Source organism: Tachypleus tridentatus, unplaced genomic scaffold (assembly GCF_004210375.1).
Source record: "Tachypleus tridentatus isolate NWPU-2018 unplaced genomic scaffold, ASM421037v1 Hic_cluster_2, whole genome shotgun sequence".
In the NCBI taxonomy this organism is placed as follows: domain Eukaryota; kingdom Metazoa; phylum Arthropoda; class Merostomata; order Xiphosura; family Limulidae; genus Tachypleus; species Tachypleus tridentatus.
Window position 1 is genome coordinate 31,217,490 of NW_027467782.1, and position 19,966 is coordinate 31,237,455.

The 19,966-nt window shown below is 32.9% G+C and overlaps 1 protein-coding gene across 3 annotated transcripts in view; it reads left to right on the plus strand.

The window, feature by feature from the left end:
• The first annotated feature begins 6,378 nt into the window (after window positions 1-6,378).
• The window catches only part of LOC143242415 (proliferation-associated protein 2G4-like), a 35,599-nt gene continuing 22,011 nt past the window's right edge, over window positions 6,379-19,966 (plus strand). The window contains exons 1-5 of one of the 3 annotated variants that reach the window (XR_013022628.1): window positions 6,380-6,478; window positions 8,903-8,951; window positions 11,088-11,182; window positions 14,352-14,481; window positions 15,327-15,399. Coding sequence is in view for 1 of the 3 variants with exons in the window: in XM_076485780.1 (XP_076341895.1) it covers window positions 6,409-6,478; window positions 8,903-8,951; window positions 11,088-11,182; window positions 14,352-14,416 (279 nt within the window). In the remaining 2 variants the exon portion in view is untranslated. Of the gene's footprint in view, window positions 6,479-8,902; window positions 8,952-11,087; window positions 11,183-14,351; window positions 14,653-15,326; window positions 15,400-19,966 lie in introns of those variants that run through there. The other 2 variants (XR_013022629.1, XM_076485780.1) reach the window with 2 other exon arrangements.

The window sequence follows — 19,966 nt, forward strand, 5'->3', positions numbered from 1 at the left end:
ATTATCTTTTTTATTAAATTGGTGTTACTTCAGTCTGTAACATTGACATGAGATATTGTCCTCACCTGTTGTGATAACCCTGCTTCATTTACTTTGTATTTTCTGCACCAAGCATTATGCATCTTTTTTTTTAGAAGTCTTTTTTAATAACTATCAGGTAGGATTTTAACACTGTATTGCTTTTAATTGTAAATAGATGTTTTATACAAGTGTAATTTTCAAATTGTTTAGAATTGTGTGATCCATTTGTATCATGTAGAACACTTTGATTTCCACTGTCATACAGTTTATCAAAAGTATAAATGTCAAGGAAATATTTTCTAAATGTCTTATGTTGCTCTCCCAAATCTAGCCACTTGTTTGGTTGCCTGTCTACAAAGAATAATTACATGAGAACTTTGTAAAGGCCTGGTTGTGGTTATGAGTGTTCCATAAACCTCTTTATAGTTAAGATATTATTTCAGCACAGGTTTGTATAGTTGGCATCATTGTGTCTTTCTGGAAGGTGGAATCCTTTTTTATGAGTTATGCTTTTGAGGGTATGGCATGATGGATCAGAATCCATCCATACTTCTAAGTAGGAAAGAAAGTGATGACATCACTGGCTGCATTGTGGGAATTTTATCATGAGCAGCTGGTGAGCTCATCTTCTCAAAGTCCTCACCAGCTCATAAAAGTTTTCAAACTCTGGTAAGCACAATATGTGGTTTGATAAGCATCTTTGTTTGGTGTTTCACAAACATGCTATAGACTTGGAGAGGCAGATATATGATTATTTTTATTTACTGATTTATTTGATGGAAATCTTCTAAGATTGTTAATCTGTTTCTGTATAAAAACACAACATTATTTAACTCTTTCTGTCTCATTCATTTGTAGCATCACTTCAAAAACACCACAATTTGAAATTTTCATATACTCACTGCCATCTCAGAACTTAGAGAGGTGTATATTAATGAAGTTATTGATCCACATTAAGAAATATGTGGCAGTAATGCTAGAGTTAAGTAATTTCAATACAATAAAAACTGAGAAAACCCATGGGACTAGGGATACATCTCACTCATTATTAGCGAATTATGGACAATAATTGTTAGATCGTTAAAACAGTCATTGGTTGAAGAAATTTTTTTTCTGTATTTACAAAATCTTTTCTTTCACATTTCATCTCAGGTGTACAATATATTTATGAATTTTGTGTGTGACTTTTCATATTGTTTTCAAACCTAGGGTTTGGTTCATTTACTTATGGTGGTTGTGAAGATTTGTTTCTGGTCTCCTTTAGGGTTTTCCTGCCTTTTACATAGAGGTGTATTGCAAGGTGAAGATCAAAATGGCTTACCTGAGGCCATCAATCAAAATGACCATCAGGACTGACAGTGTGTGTATCCCATCGGCCTTGTCTTGTTGTCACTTTTGATTCTCTTTGTAACTGAAAATTCCCTTTTAACATACTGCTGTATTTATAGACAGAAAAGAGTGCTGTTAGGACTAATTTGCCTAAGTGGAGAATAAGGTGAAACTCTTCACCAAGAAGTTTCTTTAACATGGGAAAAAATAAACTTTTATTTGCAGGGACAGGTTTTGATACATGATGTTTCATGTGTTCATATTCTTGTATCACAGTCTCCTTGGGTGGCTCACTTGAATGTTGGCCTCTCTCCTCTGAATCATGACCACCAGACTTACTGGAAAATAAACATTCAGTGTGGTAAATAATCAGATTCTTAAGCTAGTCTTTGCTATAGTTTGACAAGTTGTTAGATCCTGTTGGCCAGCACTTTGGATCTAAATTTTAGAATAATTATATACTTACCAACATGAGATTAAAATCTAATTAGCATACCTACTCAAATACAAAATATTTACTCATTTCTATAATTTGATGTACATCTTGTGTATTCATTTGATTTAACTTTTGTAGGGTGGTTATGATCTCATTCATAGTGTCAGCAAAGATTAAATGATCTGACTAGGAAGTAGTTAACTGGTGCATAATTTTTTAATGAAAGGTGCTGCATTGTGAGAGAAAATAAAATAAACTGATTTGATCATCCTTAAGTGCCCATTGGTAACAGAAGTTTCATCAGAGTTTGATCTGGAAGCAATATATATAAGGTGACAAACTGTGATTTTCTAGTTTTTCATATAACTCATCAACCTGTGCTTAATAGCAGCCCATCAAATTTTGGTCACTGTATTCAACAAATCAGCAGTCTTCATTTCTTGCAAATGTATCAAAGAGTTTGAACAAAAATTGATTATGCTGCTCATTTTGGTTTGAAACTTCGGTTACATGCTTCATCCCTTTACATGTATCCAAAATAGTGAGTTCTAATTAGTGTGATATACAGTGAATTCCTACAAGATGCTTCATGTTTTTACAGGAGATTACTATGCTACCATTTGAACCATAGTTGATACTTTTCTCCATCTGACCTAAATCCTACAAGCTTTTCTGCCATGCATTGCTAACATTTACAATCCTAAGCAAAAACTTTTGATGTTCATTATCAGTGAAAACATGACCTTGCACTATTTCTTGCCAGATACAGACATGTCATTTTTTGCAATGCAATATCCTGTTGAGTAAAGCTTTATAAACTTCTCATTTTGCTCACTAGACAAGTAATTTAAGAGAAAATGGAGTTCTTCAGGCCATGTTAAAACTGCTTTGCAATTAAGTTAAATTAGACTTGATTTTGAATTAGGGTAATGCTACTAGTCCTAAGTGTTTTTTTTTTGTATGTTTTACACTATTACTGCTAGGATACTTCATTTTCCTAAAGACATTTGTTTTAAACTTAGTGAAATGAAAGTCATTGTAAACCAATTGGAAAGATGGAATTTATTAATTTGATTTGATTTCCTTGTTTGTCTCTACCTGAGTGGAATGTACTAATATTTGCACCTACTTTTTCATTCAAAAATATTGTATTAGGGTTACACTATGTTTCACTTTGGAGAAAGGTACCTTGTGACATTCAGAGTATGATAACTTTTAAGTGCATTGTGAAACTATGCTGTGAGTGTAATCAGGAAATTGCTAGTTTCTTGTGTAATATATGCATGTTGTGTTTTTTATTGTCAAATATTTAGAAATTACAGTGAACTCACCTTTACAGATGTTTATGGTTTCCTATGCTTTCTACATTTGTTCACGCTTGAGGTCTTTAACATTTTCTCCATGTTTTGAAGAGTTCATTGAGGCATATAACTTACAAGACCCACAAACAACTGGAAATGGCTATCAGAGAGAAATTGACCACTTTCCAAAATCCACAGAATATATCTCCTAATCTACATTGAATTGCAACTAAGACCACTCATTCTTCCATGAATAGTCAAATTTTCTCTTTTTTTTGAGAGAGTGTATGTGAACACTTCCTTATTTGGGGAAGGCATGGGTGAGAATAAGTCTTTGTGGCTATTAATATCAGGTATGGGTTTAGAAAAAGTACTGCAGAGTTTCTATATTTTTCCTTTGAATCAGTCTCAGAATCACAAAGTTCATTCACATTTTGATTTTTTCACAAGCCACATTACTTTTCTTTAACCCAGTATGCTCCATTTTGTTTCATTTTCTCAGAAGAAGGCTTGGGTTACTGAATTACCATGAAGCCAAAATTGTAAGAGCAGCTCACATGTATTAACACTTGAGGAAGTGCAAGTTTTATAACATTTTTGATGAAATTTTTTATAAGCTTAGCAAAAGAATTAGCTGTTTTAGCCAATTGTGATTCAGCATTTAACCTAACTTGAAACAATGAACTAGTAGTTTTACCATATCTGTCCACTGTGTTAGCTATGTACTCTGTCTGTTTGGAGGGTGATTGTTTTCTTTGTGGTAATGGGGTTTCCTTTACCACCATTCTGTGGCCTGTGTAGTATTTCACATTATGCAGAATACTTAGTGCATGCATTGTGTTGGTAACACAGATTTGTGTGTTTGCAATGGCAGAAAGATAATTGATAAAACTCAGAGTAAAGGTGCCTCTTCTGTTTTTCAGTGCAAATTTAGGACGTTTGTAGTATTTGGATGATCAATTGATTCTCCATTGTGTCAATATTTTGTGTTATTGTGAAGGACTACATATGTCATTTCCCAGATATTCAGACTGGTACACTACCTAATGGATTTCTGTAGTGCCAAGAATTATGAGGTGCACTGTTTTGATACAGCTGCAGTTTTGTTTGGTCCATTAGTGTATAGCAAAAATTCATACCTTGATTTGATGAGAAGCAGCTCCCACTTGTATTGATTCCCCACCATGCTTCACTGTAGATGTCATACATTGATATGATACCATACTCTCTCTCTGTTGTCATTGTTGAATAAACTGTTGTTGATTGTACTGAACAATTATAACTTGTATTCATCTGTAAAAAACATTCAGCTTTATCTTTGTTTGCTCCACTGTTGTGGTCAAATGCTTATTTTAACCTTTAAACTGCCTTTTCTCAGCAGCTGTTTTCAAACAACTTCACCTCATCTCTGACCACTTTATGCCATTGAGTATCTTACTATTCTCAAGGTAACATTCACACTTAAGGTTATTGGCCAGATCTACACTTAATTATCTACCTCATACTTATGTATCCTGTGATACCTACCACAAGTTATGGAGAGTCTGGGTTTTCTGTCTCAACCACTTTTATTATCAGAATGTCAGTTTCATGTATTGCATACAAATGCCACTAAAATGTGGAGTCTTGCCACTTCTTTTGTAAAGAGTATTCTAGACTTGTCAAAATTAATTTCTACCTACTTGTCATCAGTATTTTGGTCCTAAAAATTATGATTGAATTCATACTACTACTGGGCATAGTATAACTGCTTGCACTTCATTTCATTTTCACATTATAAAGGAGTGGCATTCTCATAGTATTTGTCTTTTATATATTCTTTCTTAGTAACTGTTTCCACTGTTCTGCTTCTAATACTGTATTTACACTTGTTCTAATGTAATAATGTCTATAATTCTTTATCTGTAAACAAACCACTATAAAAAATTTAGTAAAACCACAATTTTTTGTCATTTCTTAGAAATATTCATTACATGTCCTCTCAGTGTGGATGCTTGTATGTAGTGAGGAGACCTCCCAGAGAAAGTTCTGTCTTTTCAGTTTACCTCCTCAGTGACCTAAACTCACCCACATGTTTGCTGTGCAGGGTGATCAATGAAGGCGAAGAGGATCCTGGTGGTTGAGGGGTCCAACCCCACTACATCACTTTGACCTTGAATTCACATGAATTGATGGTTTTGGGTCCTCCACCTCCAAGGGTCAGTTGGCTAGTCCTATTGGTCTAGGGTCAGCCTGCATTACCAGTTTGGGCATTTTCAACAGTTTTTTTTGTGAATTGTATCTGATGCTAGTGTTTGGGTATACTTCTCACAAAACCCTGATGTTACTGCAGTGTCCTTATTTATCATTGTAGTGCATTCCTTGAATCCATGGTTGACAGGGTCAATGGGCACTGAACCTTTCTCATTGTACTATGGATCTCCCAAATCTCAGTGAAAATGAAATATTAAAAAACAGCTTATTGGTAAATGACCACATCTTGAAGACTTTGAACAACAGCCTCCAAGTCATTTGATATCTGTACCTAATTTTCTTGAACTTCATTCTTTGTTTGACCAAACTTTAGGGTAAAAGTCTCCTTTTAATCACAAAGGAATAAAGTGGTTTATTGACTCTTCACAGTCTGGCAACATCTTGGTGGAAACACCTATGCTGAAACACACTAAACTCCTCCTCAGTTGTAAGTCCATTGGGGTATACTCATGATGTACTCTCCATGATAGATTGAATTTCTCATGAGGAGTTATTATTGAGAGGGATTTGAAGATCCCTGAGTTCAAGATCCTTGCTGGTTTATTCAGCCAAGGCATTTCATCTGTGCTCCATATCTCCACTTACTAGGACTGAATTACCTTGACATTTACATTATTATATCCACATGCCTTTTTTTAAGGCAACTTACCTGATATATAAGGTATAGTCATATGTTTCTAACCCTCTCCAATGTTTCCAGTGTCAGTGGTTCAGACATTCAATGCATAAACAGGTGAAAACATCTAAAGATATATTATCAACTGAAATTGTTATGAATTAGTAAACCCTGTGCAAGTTAGAAAATTTGCTAAAAAAATTATAATACATTAAATAATTCATTGGTTGCCAAACAAAAGTTTCAAATCTTTCTCATGAGAAGTGCATCAATAAATAATATTGAAAAAATGGATGACAGTCTGTTGTAAACATGTAATAATAAAATTTCTTTACTAAAGTGAAATTTAAATTTACAAATATATCATTTCTGTATTTTTACATTAAAATGAATTATTGAAAAATGTGTTTTAATCTTTTGTTTCTAACAAATTGTACTCACAGGGCCGAGAAATGGACACAAGGACAACAGTGTACAAGAAGACAGATGAAATTTATCAATTAAAGATGAAAGCATCTAGAGGTCAGTACACCTTTATTAAATGTAAGTAATGAAAAAACTATAACCCTAATATGGATCTTTTCATTAAATAAGGGTTCCCAGAATCTCTGTATAACTCGCACCTGTTTTCATTGAAAGCAGTTAATGGGTCTGATCCCCAGTCCATCATACTAGTTTGTGATGATTGATACTAATGTTTTAAACTTCTTTAATACAATAGTCTGCCTGAAAATACATCAGGAACTATTGAAGCTACAGTGAACTCAATATTTCTCTTATTGTTTTATCAAAACCTCATAAATTTCCTTTTCTTCAAAATTGTCAGCAAAAGATTTTAGCAAGACACTGAGAAAGCAAACTATTTTAACTTTTTTTGCGTTATGAATTGACACTTTTATTCTTCATGTGGGACAGACGCTATATCAGCCATATTTACACCGTGAACAACAATGCTGACTTTTAGCTTGGATACACAGTTATACCATTATGAAGAAAAGTTTTACACATGACAGTATAGAGATATTAATTAGATAAATATATGAGTCAATGTTTCCAACACTGTATACATTTAATACAAGAGGTATCAAAATATATACATAAATCAGTCCAAACATGATTCAGTAATATTGAAGATGGTGAAATTTAGCTTGCTTTAGGTTGGGAATATTTTTGTTGTATGTTCTGACCTCCTTGAGACTTGTACAACCTATATTTTAATGTATTTCATGTTTGTTTACTCACATTACTTTATCAAGGGTTTTAGGAAAAAAATTAATATTTTTCCAGAGTAATTTTTAAGGTTTCTCATTTTGATGTCAGGAAACATTTAAAGCATGATCTGTATAATATACCTCTGAGACTTTATTTATATAAAAATGGGATGTAATACAATAAATTAAAATTTTGGCAAGTTTTACATAACCTTACATTTTGAGCTTCTAGTTTTCTTTTGTAATATATACACTCAGTGGCTACCTCATTAGGTACATCTGCAAATAACCAAACAGTGAATAATGTGGCTGTGACTCACTATATAAAGCATGTAGACGGGTCAAAAGTTCAGTTGTTGTTCGACCAAACATTAGAATGGGAAGATGCAACTTTGACCATGGAATGATTGTTGGTGTCAGGTGTGATGGTTCCAGCATCTCAGAAACTGAGATTTTTATGTACTACAATCTCTAGAGTTTATAGAGAATGATGCAAAAGAAAAAAAACATCCAGTAAGCAGCAGTTATGTGGGTGAAAACACCTTGTTAATGAGAGAGGTCAAAAGAGAATGGTCAGACTCGCTTGAAGCTAAGAGAAATGCCACAAATATTAAAATAACCACTCTTTACAACATTGAGTTTCAGAGGGCATCACTGAATGCACAACACATTGAAAGTTGAAGCAGTTTGGCTTCATCAGCAGAAGATCTTACCAGCTTCCACTTCTGTCATCTAAGAACAGGACAACGAGGCTACAGTAGGGATGGGATCACAAAACTGGAAGATGAAAGATTGAAAAACATTGCCTGTTCTGAAAAATTTGATTTCTTCTGCAACATGCAGATGGTATGGTCAGAATGTGGCATAACCAGCATGAAGCTGGAATTGAATTATGATATTGAGTCAGTATAGGCGAAAATCCTAAGGAATGTTTCTAGCACCTTGTTGAATCCACATCGTGAAGAATTCAGGTTGTTCTAGAGGCAGAAGGAGGTCCTATCTAGTAGTAGATAGGTGTACCTAATAAAGTGGCCACTGGGTGTTGGGTAATATTTTAAAATTGTTTACTTTAATTTAGCATTAGGTACAAGCAATAGTTTATTCATTAAGACATCTTTCGTCTTGTTAGATTTACTGAGACTTAAGTGTAGAAGAGAAACACGAGAGGAGTCTCTCAAAAGTATAGCTTTAATTTTTCATTAATTTGATATTAGTAATCTGAACACAGTGTTAAAATAAAAATTTAGAAATCACTGTAGGCTTACAGTAGTTGGCTGCAATTAGAATAATTCATACTGATTTTTAAAAAAATAATAAAACTTCAGGTTTTTCTAACGAGGCATCTGAAACATGACTTCTGTAATTGTCATATGTAGGTGTGTATGGATTTATTTTTTTTTTAGATCAATTAGTTTACCCTTGTATTTTTGGTAGAGGCATTTTATTTTGTTAGTATATTATCTAGAAGAGACTCTGTTTAAAAATATTGTATAAACAATAAGTATTTTGGAAATGCAACAGAATATGTAGACAAATAAATTTAATGTTAATAAAACCCAAGAATGTTTGTACTGATAATTATCTTGAGCAAGTTCAGTTGTGCATAATTCTACTTGCTATCACTTACACACATACATGTATGAAAAAATAAAATTCTACAGAAATGTAAACCTTTAGTGATTTAGAAGTTTCTTTGGGTAAATGGGAATGTGTTATGTTGGTTTTCTTTTTGCAGCATTTTTCAGTGAAGTAGAAAAGTTTGGAAACATGCCTTTCACTTTGAGGTTATTGTCAAGATTTTTTTATTTATGCATGTCTAATTTCAAATATAATACTTAAAACATAAGGTAATAGATTTGAAAGTTCATACAAATTATTTAGTTGCTCTGTTGTACTTAAGAAACTTAAAATTTTTATTGTAGGTTATATTGCTTTAATGGTTGATGATCATTGTTAATGAAATGTTTCTTTTATACACACAAAAAATATGCAACTATCACATACAAAGAATGATTTATTAAATATTTTATTTTCATATATTAATTATAAATGTGAGATATTTTTTGTGTGTATGTGCTTGAATATTTGTTATGCTGAGGAGTTTGCAAGGTAAATGTCGAAACGTTTTCATTTTGTAACTAGTGTTATGTTTACCTTTTAAAATTTAGATTCTGTGGTCTGTTCTACACCAAGTGTTTAAGATGGGAATGATTTCTAGCACAAAAATGTATGTTAAGACGGCTGTTATGGTTGTTAGAACTTATATTAAAATAAGTAGAGAACAACGTTTCCACCTTCTAGGTCATCTTCAGGTTACCAAAGAGAAAGTTTGCAATTGACTGTTCCCAAGCACATGTCTTAGGAACGAGTGTAAACATGTAAGGGATTGTAGGTGGTGTTGCACTTAACATACCAATATCTAGATGGCTTTTTTTTTGAAATATTTCTGTTAAATTGAGAAATTAACTAACATACAGTACTAACATGTGGATTACATTTTACTGTTTCATATCAATCTTATTAACATTAGTTCATAAATTAGTAGTTGAATAACATTTTGAAAGGAGTCAAGAAATACAAAATGTAGCTTTTGACCCACGTCAGTAGGAAATATAAATGTATTCTTAAAGCAATTGGTATGAATATTGAAACTTTAATTAAAATAATGTACATAACGGTGTTTTGACCTTCTTAGGTCGTCTTTAGGACAACAAAGTTTGTAATTGACCATTGCTGGGTACATATCTTGGCAACAAGACTGAAAGGGGCACAGAATTGTGAGGGATGTTGCAGTTAGATGTTAGGTTAGTAATTAGAATAGGCGTAAAGGTGTTCCTTTATATTGGTTTAACTATGGTTTTTTTTTTTTATAAGTAGGGATTCTTTATTTTTTATATATTTGTATCTCTACTTAGTATCTTGGTATTTTCATGGTTGTGTTGTGTTTATTTGATTTGCAATGTTCAAAACGTGTGAAGGTGTTTTTTTTTGGTGTTCATTGAAACTAGTTTCCATTTTTCTGCTTGTTTCTCCATTATAAAAGTTGTGGCATTTACACTGTATTTCATAAATAATGTTGGTGTTATTTTTTGTCAGTGTAGTTTTTACATAGTATGGACTTTAGTTTTGTACCTGGTTTATGAATAAATTTGATGTATAGTGAAATGTTGTGTTTTGTTATAGTCCAGTATTGGTATTTTTCTGTGGATTTCTGTTTTGAATTGTGTGCAGTTCTTGCAATATTGAGGTTGAGAAATGTTATTTGGTTAGTGTATGGAGTTAATGTGGTTGAAATAAAAAAAGTGTGCATCCAGCTGTTATATTGACACAATATCTGTACCAGTATAGTGGTGGGTGTAAGACTGAATTGATCACTTGAGATTCGATCTGTATCATGAAAATGTTGGCTAGAACTTGTGGCATGTGATTGCCCAGATTTAAGCCATTTATTTGTAGGTCAGTTTTCAAACTTTTTTTTAACCTGAAGATGATCTCAGAAGGTCGAAACATTGTTCTTTATGTTAGTTTAAAAGTTTTGTTACCCACACCAGTTTTCTTGAGAATACATTTTCAGTCATTTTCTTGTATGTCGGGTAAATATAAGTATTTGGGCCATTTTCGATGCAGACATTAATAGTTTTACATAAAAGATGAAAAACTTGTATTACTCATTGTGATAATGTTAATCGTTAACATATAAAGCTAATGTTATTGTTAGGTTTTTAAAGCTACATTGTTTTATGTGGTTGATTTGAATAGATAATGTGTTATAAGTATATGAAGATGTTTTAGTAAAGTAAAGGAATTTATTTTTCACTGATTCATTGAATATGTATATCAAATCCAGGTAATATTATTTATAATAATTAAACTATTTGTTTTGCTATTGCACATATACATACTTTCTGTTCTATCTTTAGGGCCTTGGAAGATGAAAAGAAGGCCAGGATGGGTGTGGTAGAATGTGTTAATCATAAACTAATAGAACCTTTCACAGTTTTATATGAAAAGGAAGGTTTGTTGATTGCTGTATACTATTTTTTTAAATTTATTGATTGTGGAAATTTAGCATAATCATATTTGTTATTTTATAAAAGGTATTTAAGAATAAAATCATTATTACAAGATAACTACATGAACAAAAATGTTGTAATTGTGTCAAAATTTTGAGAAAAAGAATTTTTGGAATTATGTAAGTTGCTCCCTCTCTCTCTCTCTCTCTCTCTCTCTCTAATCATCTTGTTTGTTTCAACTTTTGAAGTTTTTGCCAGCATATAACCATTTCAACACAGGCATGGTCCCTGTGGTTGACCCTGTAACCCTTTTGTGCTTATTACAGTTTTCATTCGATTACTTTTAAATTAGTAAACACATGTTCACAAAATTTAGTAGATTATCAGTAAACATTTCAAGGCTTCCATATGCAAATTTTCATATGTTTTTATCAACTCTTGATGTTTGTTTAATCATGTTTTTCTCATCGCTTTTATTTTTACATGTTGCCAATCTAACATGTAAAGTAGGTTTTATTTTAAGATTAAACTTACTTTTCAGATTTGACATGCAATGTCCCTATAAAGTTCAGATAGTTTTTATCAAGTATTTCTTGAGAAAAAGTTTATATTTTGTTATTTTAAGTAAATGAAGCTCTGTAGGGGTTCATTGATTTGACAATCTTTTGATCACCATATCAATAAATTTAGGAAATGAATATTAATTATGCCTTTTTCATTCTACAATGACTATGGAATATAAAACAAAAATGTAAGTGTTTAGACCAAATAGCTTAGATTTATTATTTTAATTATATTCACCTTTATGGCCGGGCATGGCCAGGTGGTTAAGGCACTCAACTCATTATCTGAGGGTCGTGGGTTCAAATCTCTGTCACACAAAACATGCTCACCCTTTCAACCATGGGTGTGTTATAATGTTATGATCAATCCCACTGTTGATAAAAATTGGCAGTATGTGGTGATGACTAGCTGCCTTCTCTCTAGTTTCACACTGCTAAATTAGGGATGGCTAGTGCAGATAGCCGTCATGTAGTTTTGCGCAAACTTCAAAATAAACCAAACCGTATTAAACTTTAAGCCATGCCTGAATAACAATGCAGAAGTTACAATGACACAGCACATGCACTCGTGTTACCATATCCAATAACATAAAACTGTTATTCGTTTTTACAAATATCTATGTCCTATCTGGGCTTCGTTTTAGTGGACTAGCATTTGGTAAATTACAGTCATGTTTGAATAATTATAAATATATGTATTATTACTATTTACTAACAAGTTCTTAAACATATTTTTCTTAAAACATAGAACAGTAAATAAAGTAGTAAAGCAAACAATTATCTCTTCTTTGTTATTTTTATAAAAGATATTTAAGAATAAAAAATCATTATTACAAGATAACTACATAACAGCAGTTTTTGTGCTGTTTTAAATTTTTGTGTTGCTGCAAGAATTGTATGTAGAGAATGTGAAGCAAAATTATTTGTTTTTGCTTTCAGATATATTTACAGTTAAATAACCAAAATTATACATTTCTTCATTTGTACCATAGAATTCCATTATTTACCTAGTTAATTACTTAACTGCTTTTGTTTCCAAACAATAACAAAATCTTGAACTGGCTGAAGACTGTACTTACCAGCACAAAGGTTTGTTTTGAAAAAAATGAAAGAAAACTATTTTCTATGAAAATGGCCAAGAAAAATCACTAAGGGGAAATTTTGAGCTTCCATTGGCTTACTGACATGGCATATTAGAAGTAAATGTATATAAGGGACCATTTCCAGAACTGAAAGAGGTGAGCTAGGACCACTGTGTTTGTTGCACTGCATGAATACAGTGATAGCTCAGCAAATAAAGATCAAAAGATTCTATTTTACGTTCTAGTTTGTCAATATTTATAATTTGAGTTCCTAATTCAAACGGAACTATAGACTTTGTATTTTGGTGTCACAAACATCTAATTTGAACCAGTACTGAGTTTAACATACCATGTGACACACACAAATCAACGTTTAGATGCATTTGTTTGATATTTACTTTTACATTACAAACAATTTAATAATGTTTAATATGAAGATGTGAATTATTGTGTACAGTTTGAACCCAAACTTAGGGAGATAAGTTCATAGAATAATAGTTCAATAAAACTTTCAGAGCAAGTCAACAAATGCAGTGACATGGCCTATGACCCATTAGCTGTTGAGATAGGGTTAATAATTTATTGTGCTATTAATATGCATATGAATAAGTAGAACAACGAATATTAAAGGATGTTTCACCAAATTTTTGTGAAAGTATGTTATTTGTTAAAAAATATGTAGTAGTCAGTCAACACAACATGTCGGAGTACAATCATTGAAACCTGCTGGGATGTAGTACAGGAATATTCAAAGAAACTACACTTCTGCAGGGATATAAAACTAAGTGTTTACTAAAAAGTGCTGATACAATAAACAATATTCATGATAATTATGCTTTTACTGGAAAACAAAAGTAATTATCAGGCAAATAAAACTTTTAAAGAACTTACAAGTTAGTGTCAAACAAGGTTGATATTTATACAAACTTATGTTGCACCAAAGCTTACATTATGTAACATCAATTCATAAAAGTATTTTTATTTAAGAGTTTTGGATTTTATTGTATCATCTATCTTGCTTATCATATTTTGCACTACTTTATTTATTTAATATTTTTGGTAATATATTTATACAACATTAAATTTCTGAACATTTGATAAATCGTTCACATTATTTCTTTGTCTCTCTCTGAGAGACAAACATGAAACTCTTTGTGCTTCCTCCCTAACAGTTTTGATAAATGGTCCATAAAGGCAAAGTGAAGCAGAATTTTAACCAGACAAGGTGCACAGTTAACCACCAGCAGTGTAAATTAGTGATGACGTTTTTTGTTGATATTCGTTGTCAAATTCCATGTGCAATACTGGCACTTTTATGAAGGATCCAAACAGTTACACAAGTCCACGTTTATGAACAGCATGCAGCTAATGTGAGATATAAGTTAACAAGTATCTTTGATAGATATGCTTCAAACAGTTTACTGATCCATTCACTGTATCGTGTTTCTACATAACATTGCCTTCTGTTATTGTATGTGTTAATGTTATTATGACGTATAAAACATGCTCTACCTTTCTTCTCACAGGAGAACTGGTGGCCCAGTTTAAATTTACTGTATTACTTATGCCTTCTGGCTCGCATACAAAATAACGGGTGAAGCAGTGGATTGGGACATGTATGAAACAGAACATGACATTAAAGATGATACCATCAAGGTAAATTTTTCAGCCACTTATATACAATTATGGGAGAGTATCATTTAATAAAAAAACAAGTCCTTCTCTGACAACAGTTTTAAATTTTTGTGTTGCTGCAAAATTTGTTTTGTGTTAATGAAAAGAACCAGCCAGTTAAACTGTGTATACTGTTAAAAAACAAGCCAATCTCAAAACACTGAGGAGTCTTTTTTGTATATTAGCAATGATATTTGGAAATGAGTCACACATAATGTTGCAAAATCCTACTAGTAAGCTAGCAATAGTTAGGTTAAATGGAAAACAAATTTTTGATGTAAGTAGCTTTTTTAAGAGTGAAATACAGGTTAATTTTCTTATTTGAAAGTATGTAAATATTTATACTAGTAACATGTTTTCCATTGTAGTTTACAAACTACCACATTCATGTGCTTTGCTCAAGTATACTGAAAATATATTTCAGTATAGATCTACCACATTTGAACACTAATAAACTGTTAGAAGGTGATATAGATTTAATCTGCTGCAGTGATTTTATTGTTAATAAATTTATTTCAATTTATAGCTAAACTTGATAATATTGTATGGATTCTTTTAGTGGTTTATGCAACATTGCTGTTGATATGTAATAGTTTTATATTGACTGTCATTGTTGAGCTACTTGATCATTTGTGTGTAATATGAGTTTTACAATAAATATTTACAGTTCTTTTACTTTAAAGATTAAAGTTGGTATTCAGGCTATTAAAACATAAGTAACTTTATACTGAATGTATAAAGTCTCCATTTTAAAGTATATGTGTGACATTAAAATAACTGTAAAAACAATGACAAATTTCTTATCTGACATAAATTTGTATTTGTAGGCATTACTTAGCAAGTCTGTGGCACCTAAGTCAGGAAAAAGAAGAAAAGAAAGCAGAAAAGGCAGTAGCAGAATCAGTGGAAGGCTTAGAAAAGAAGACCCTAACATTATCTGAAAGGTGAAGACTGAGAGCATTTAAAGGTAAAACTTCAAAATAACTTGAATGCAATGAAGGTTAGTCAACCTTCATCAGTACTCCTGTGGTCAGTATGGGCCCTGACAATAAATGTTTTCATTGATCAGTTATATTTTTATGTAATTGTCACATTATCGATCCTCTGACACAAAAAATTACAAAACTTTCAATGTTTTGCAGTCAAATAATTTTGTGAATAAAAGTTGCATGGGGTCCATGAAGACACCAAGTAATATACAGATTTGGAGCTCTGTGTCTTCATCAGGCATTGTGTGCATGCACTTGCAGAGGTTATCCGTTGTGATAAACAGTGATTATGTATTTAGATCTCTCCCAAAGCGTAGTAATATACAACTTACTTCAGGGTAATCTGCAGAATCCCCATGTAATGCAGAAAGACATCAAATCTGCCTTTGTAGATCTAGGATTGCTTGACACAAGACTGCATACTGGTAAAGATTTTCCAGCAACAAAACCACGATGTCGTCTTTGTCAAAGAATCACGGACAGCAATGCCCCTCAAACATGTACAGCATGTGGAAACCATGTCTGCACTTATCACTCTACACCCAGTGTATAGTGTGATAAGTGTTTGTAAAATGACTGGTAAAGATGTGAGAAACACTTTATGTTCACTCAGAATAGGTTTTGCTTATATGTTGTCCAAAATTTGGCATTAGTTTATCTGTGAGCAAAGTTTGAAATTGGTCGACCCTCTTGGGTCCGTTGGGACCTCAAGAACATTTTTGTACAATTTGTTGGGTTTTTCATTCGTTATTCAAGAAATCTGTTTCTTCCTAGCATATTTTATTACTTTTAATTGTGACATGTCAGTTAGAGAAGAAGTGGCCCTATATTATCGAAATATATGTCAATGACGACAATTTTGTGTATAAATATGAGAAAATGGATATAAGTAAATTTCATATTTCTTAATAATAAATCACATATTATATACTTATGGTACTCAGTCTTTCATACAGTGTATCTGCACAATGCTATGAGAAGCAAGTAGGCTAACTTTTCAACATCTAAATCATAGCTTCAACATTTTGATCATTAAATATCTGAGGGGTCTGTATGGCCCAAGGTGTACTGAAAGGTGGATATTTTGGCGTGTACTAACAAATGTTAAAACTAATAAATTTAATTTATCTGATTTAGCATTGATATTTGACATTTTTCATCTTTAACAAACAAATGATTTAATTAGGGATACCTGTTCCACAAAGCTTCATTAAATGCCTGTGGTTAACTCAGTCCTTTTTCTTTTCTTAAAATAGTCCTATTCTTTGTTTTCATGTGTAAGAAGTTTCCCACTAATCTAAAGTACTGTAGAATCACATACAATTGTCCTTTTTTTTTCTTGTAGGTAATGTAGTAACCCTGATGAAGTGTTTTTATGCATGATGTAATTGGCTGAGACTGTGGGTCCATGCTTGTCTTTACTAAATAAAACGCCCTTTTGGAAAAAATGAATGGCATTATAAATTATTTCAAGGATACCATGCACTGAAATTATGTCAGACCAATCATTTTTCTTGTCACAATTATCTTGATATCAGCTGTGGTAACTTTACAAAGAAAAACATTTATTCTGATTCATTTACATTGTTCAGGTAACCAAGAGTAATGTGCAGTGATGTAATTAAAGAATAATTCAAATATTCAAGGATATTTTATTTTTAAATTAAATCCTTCTTGAGGTTTTATTTTATGTTATTGGCAGGTCAATGATATAATTGACCTACATTCATTGTTTGAAAAAATAACTGGATAAGCAAAAAAGAAAAAACAGCATAAATGAAGTAGTAAATAGCTCTGTTATAATGATTTCATAAAGTTAACTTAAATTTATAAAATTTGTCTAATAACCTGACATAAAGCGATTTGAAGGCATACAAATGAGTATTTAACATTTGAAGAACCTTCGCCATTCTGTGTCAAACGTGACGTGCTAGTTTCTTTACTCGTCAAAATAAACCAGTTTCTTGAAAATGAATAAGTCAACATTTGTCCTTCAATTTAATAGTGAATTTTCTTTTTTTTCATTGAAATGTTGGACTTCTATGAACACTTCTCACCAGTAACACAGCGGTAATTCTGCGGACGTATAACGACAGAAACCCAATTTCTGTAATTATGGTGAGCAAAACACATTACAATCCATAAAGTATTTTTTTTTCTTAGCTACAAACAAACATAATCTATGAACTCTGTTTAGTCGAAATGTATCTCAGGTCGCTTATCATCACCAACGTGATTTTTTTTTTTTTGCAAATATTGTGTGTTTTAGCCGTGGGTGTGTTATAATGTTCGGTCAATCCTACTATTCGTTGGTAAAAGAGTAGCCTAAGAGTTGGCAGTGGGTGGTGATGGCTATCTGCCTTCCCTTTAGTCTTACACTGCTAGATTAGTGACGGCTAGCGCAGATAGCCCTCGAGTAGCTGTGCGCGAAATTCAAAAAACAAAGAATTTTAAATAAAAGAAACAACCATACAACTTAATTGTACCTACAATGTTGTTGAAAAAGAAACAAAATACAGCGCTAGGTGGCGCAGCCGTCAAGACAAACGCTTCCAATCGAGAGGTTAAAAATCTCAAATATGTCTTTTACGTTTCATAAATGTGAAATTATACAAAACGTTTTATTTTATATAAATAAAGTGCTAGATAATAAAACGTTCCATTATAAAGTTTGAAAGTTGTTTCGAGTATTTACAAAAAGTTTTTCAGACTAATTAAACATTTTATTTTTACACCTTATTTAAAACTACAAAGTGTTGTTACATAAGCCTTAAGCAAGACACGAAAGATCTTTCTATCTGGATTACCTCAAAAAACCCAGTGCGTTCAAGAAATATGAAACAATCTGAGTAACAAGTGGAGAGCGTTTTTTAATCCAAATAAATCGCAAGCAATCACGTTTAACAAAAATCTAAAAAGACAAAAATTACTCTAGAAAAAGCAAAATTCTCATTCGTAAGTACGCCTATTAACTTGAGCAAATACATCACTTTCGACAAAAGATTAACATGAAAAAAAACATGCTAACAACATACAGTCATAAATCAAAAACGGCATTTCACATTTTTTTCACCATACAACATATTTCAGCAATTACAAATCACACAACAAAGTACATAAAGGATAAACCTTACAGGCACCGAAAGATTTACCTGTCCTGTGAAAGTGGGTTTTCTCGGGGCACTCCCGTTTCCCCCACATCCAATTCTCAGGCATTGGATCTTTAGATCCCAGCCAAGGCAACATTATTGTCCTGCCCTGAAATGGGTCGTCTCGCGTTCATATTTACTTTGAAATCTGCTTTTTGGATTCTGGCCTGGCTGGTCTCTCCGGTGCTGCCTTTGTCTCGCTCATCAGTATTATGACCAGCCTCACTCCTTCACCTAAAAAGAGTCAAAATAAAAGAAAGGCAAAAACCCCAGGCAAATTTCAATAATTTTTCACGAGAAGGGAGGAAGAGGAACCACAACGTTCCTGATCACCCCAGTTGGAGAGAGAATTCTTCAGATTTCTCTCTCTCTAAACTAAACCCTGCCACGTTAGTTTGCGTTTGTGTTTATATAAGCCTTACATGAAGAGTACAGAACATTTTCGTTCATTCCTAGCTTTGACACTGAGCAAGTAAGACGTGTATTTTCCCTCCCCTTTACCAGCATGACGTTCTCGTTAACTGGTCCCACTGTGCCAATCTCGCCACCTGTCCCGCCCGTAATCGTCGACGGTCTGCCACCCCAACTCTCGCCTTTTCAAATAGTCACGTTTATCGCGCAGGCTAAACCTGGCGCTTCCTTAGACCCATCTAGAACCCAGATCCTTCGCCGGGGAGGTATTCTCCTCCAGCCGTCAACGCCTACGGACTTATCATACTTTTGTGAGCCGTGGAATACTCAAATTAATATTAAATGTTCACCAACTAAGGGCCCATAAACCTTTTCTCTGTTTTCCTGAGAAGAATATACCATTCCATTCAACCGAGTGAAATCAAATGCGCTGTTGAAAGTCAAACAAATTTCGAGATATACGCCGTGCACCGAATCTACTCGAAAGCCTCCAGACAAGCTACCAACTTCATGAAAATGGTAACAACCACTAAACATATTGCCGATACGATTTTACGTAATGGTTGTTACTGTCACATCTATCATTTTAGTGCCGTCGCTCACTCAATCCGTGGATACCCAAGCAACCAGAATCTGTTTCGCCACCTAACGTATCATCTAATCCGTTCTTCCACCCCACCCCCCAAGTCTGTAGTCAAATCGTCTCCTGTCAAACCGCCATCGAATTCTTCACAAACTTTTATCATGAAGAACGACAACCATTCTCAGAAAAGCGACGATACGGCCACTGGTCATGTACAGAACAAGCCTCAGTTTCTCAACAAATTCACTGAGACGTCATCTATTACACTTCGCTCTAAAATGTCTTCCCAGATGCAAACTACACAAGCTACCTATTCGGATAAGTCAACTATAACA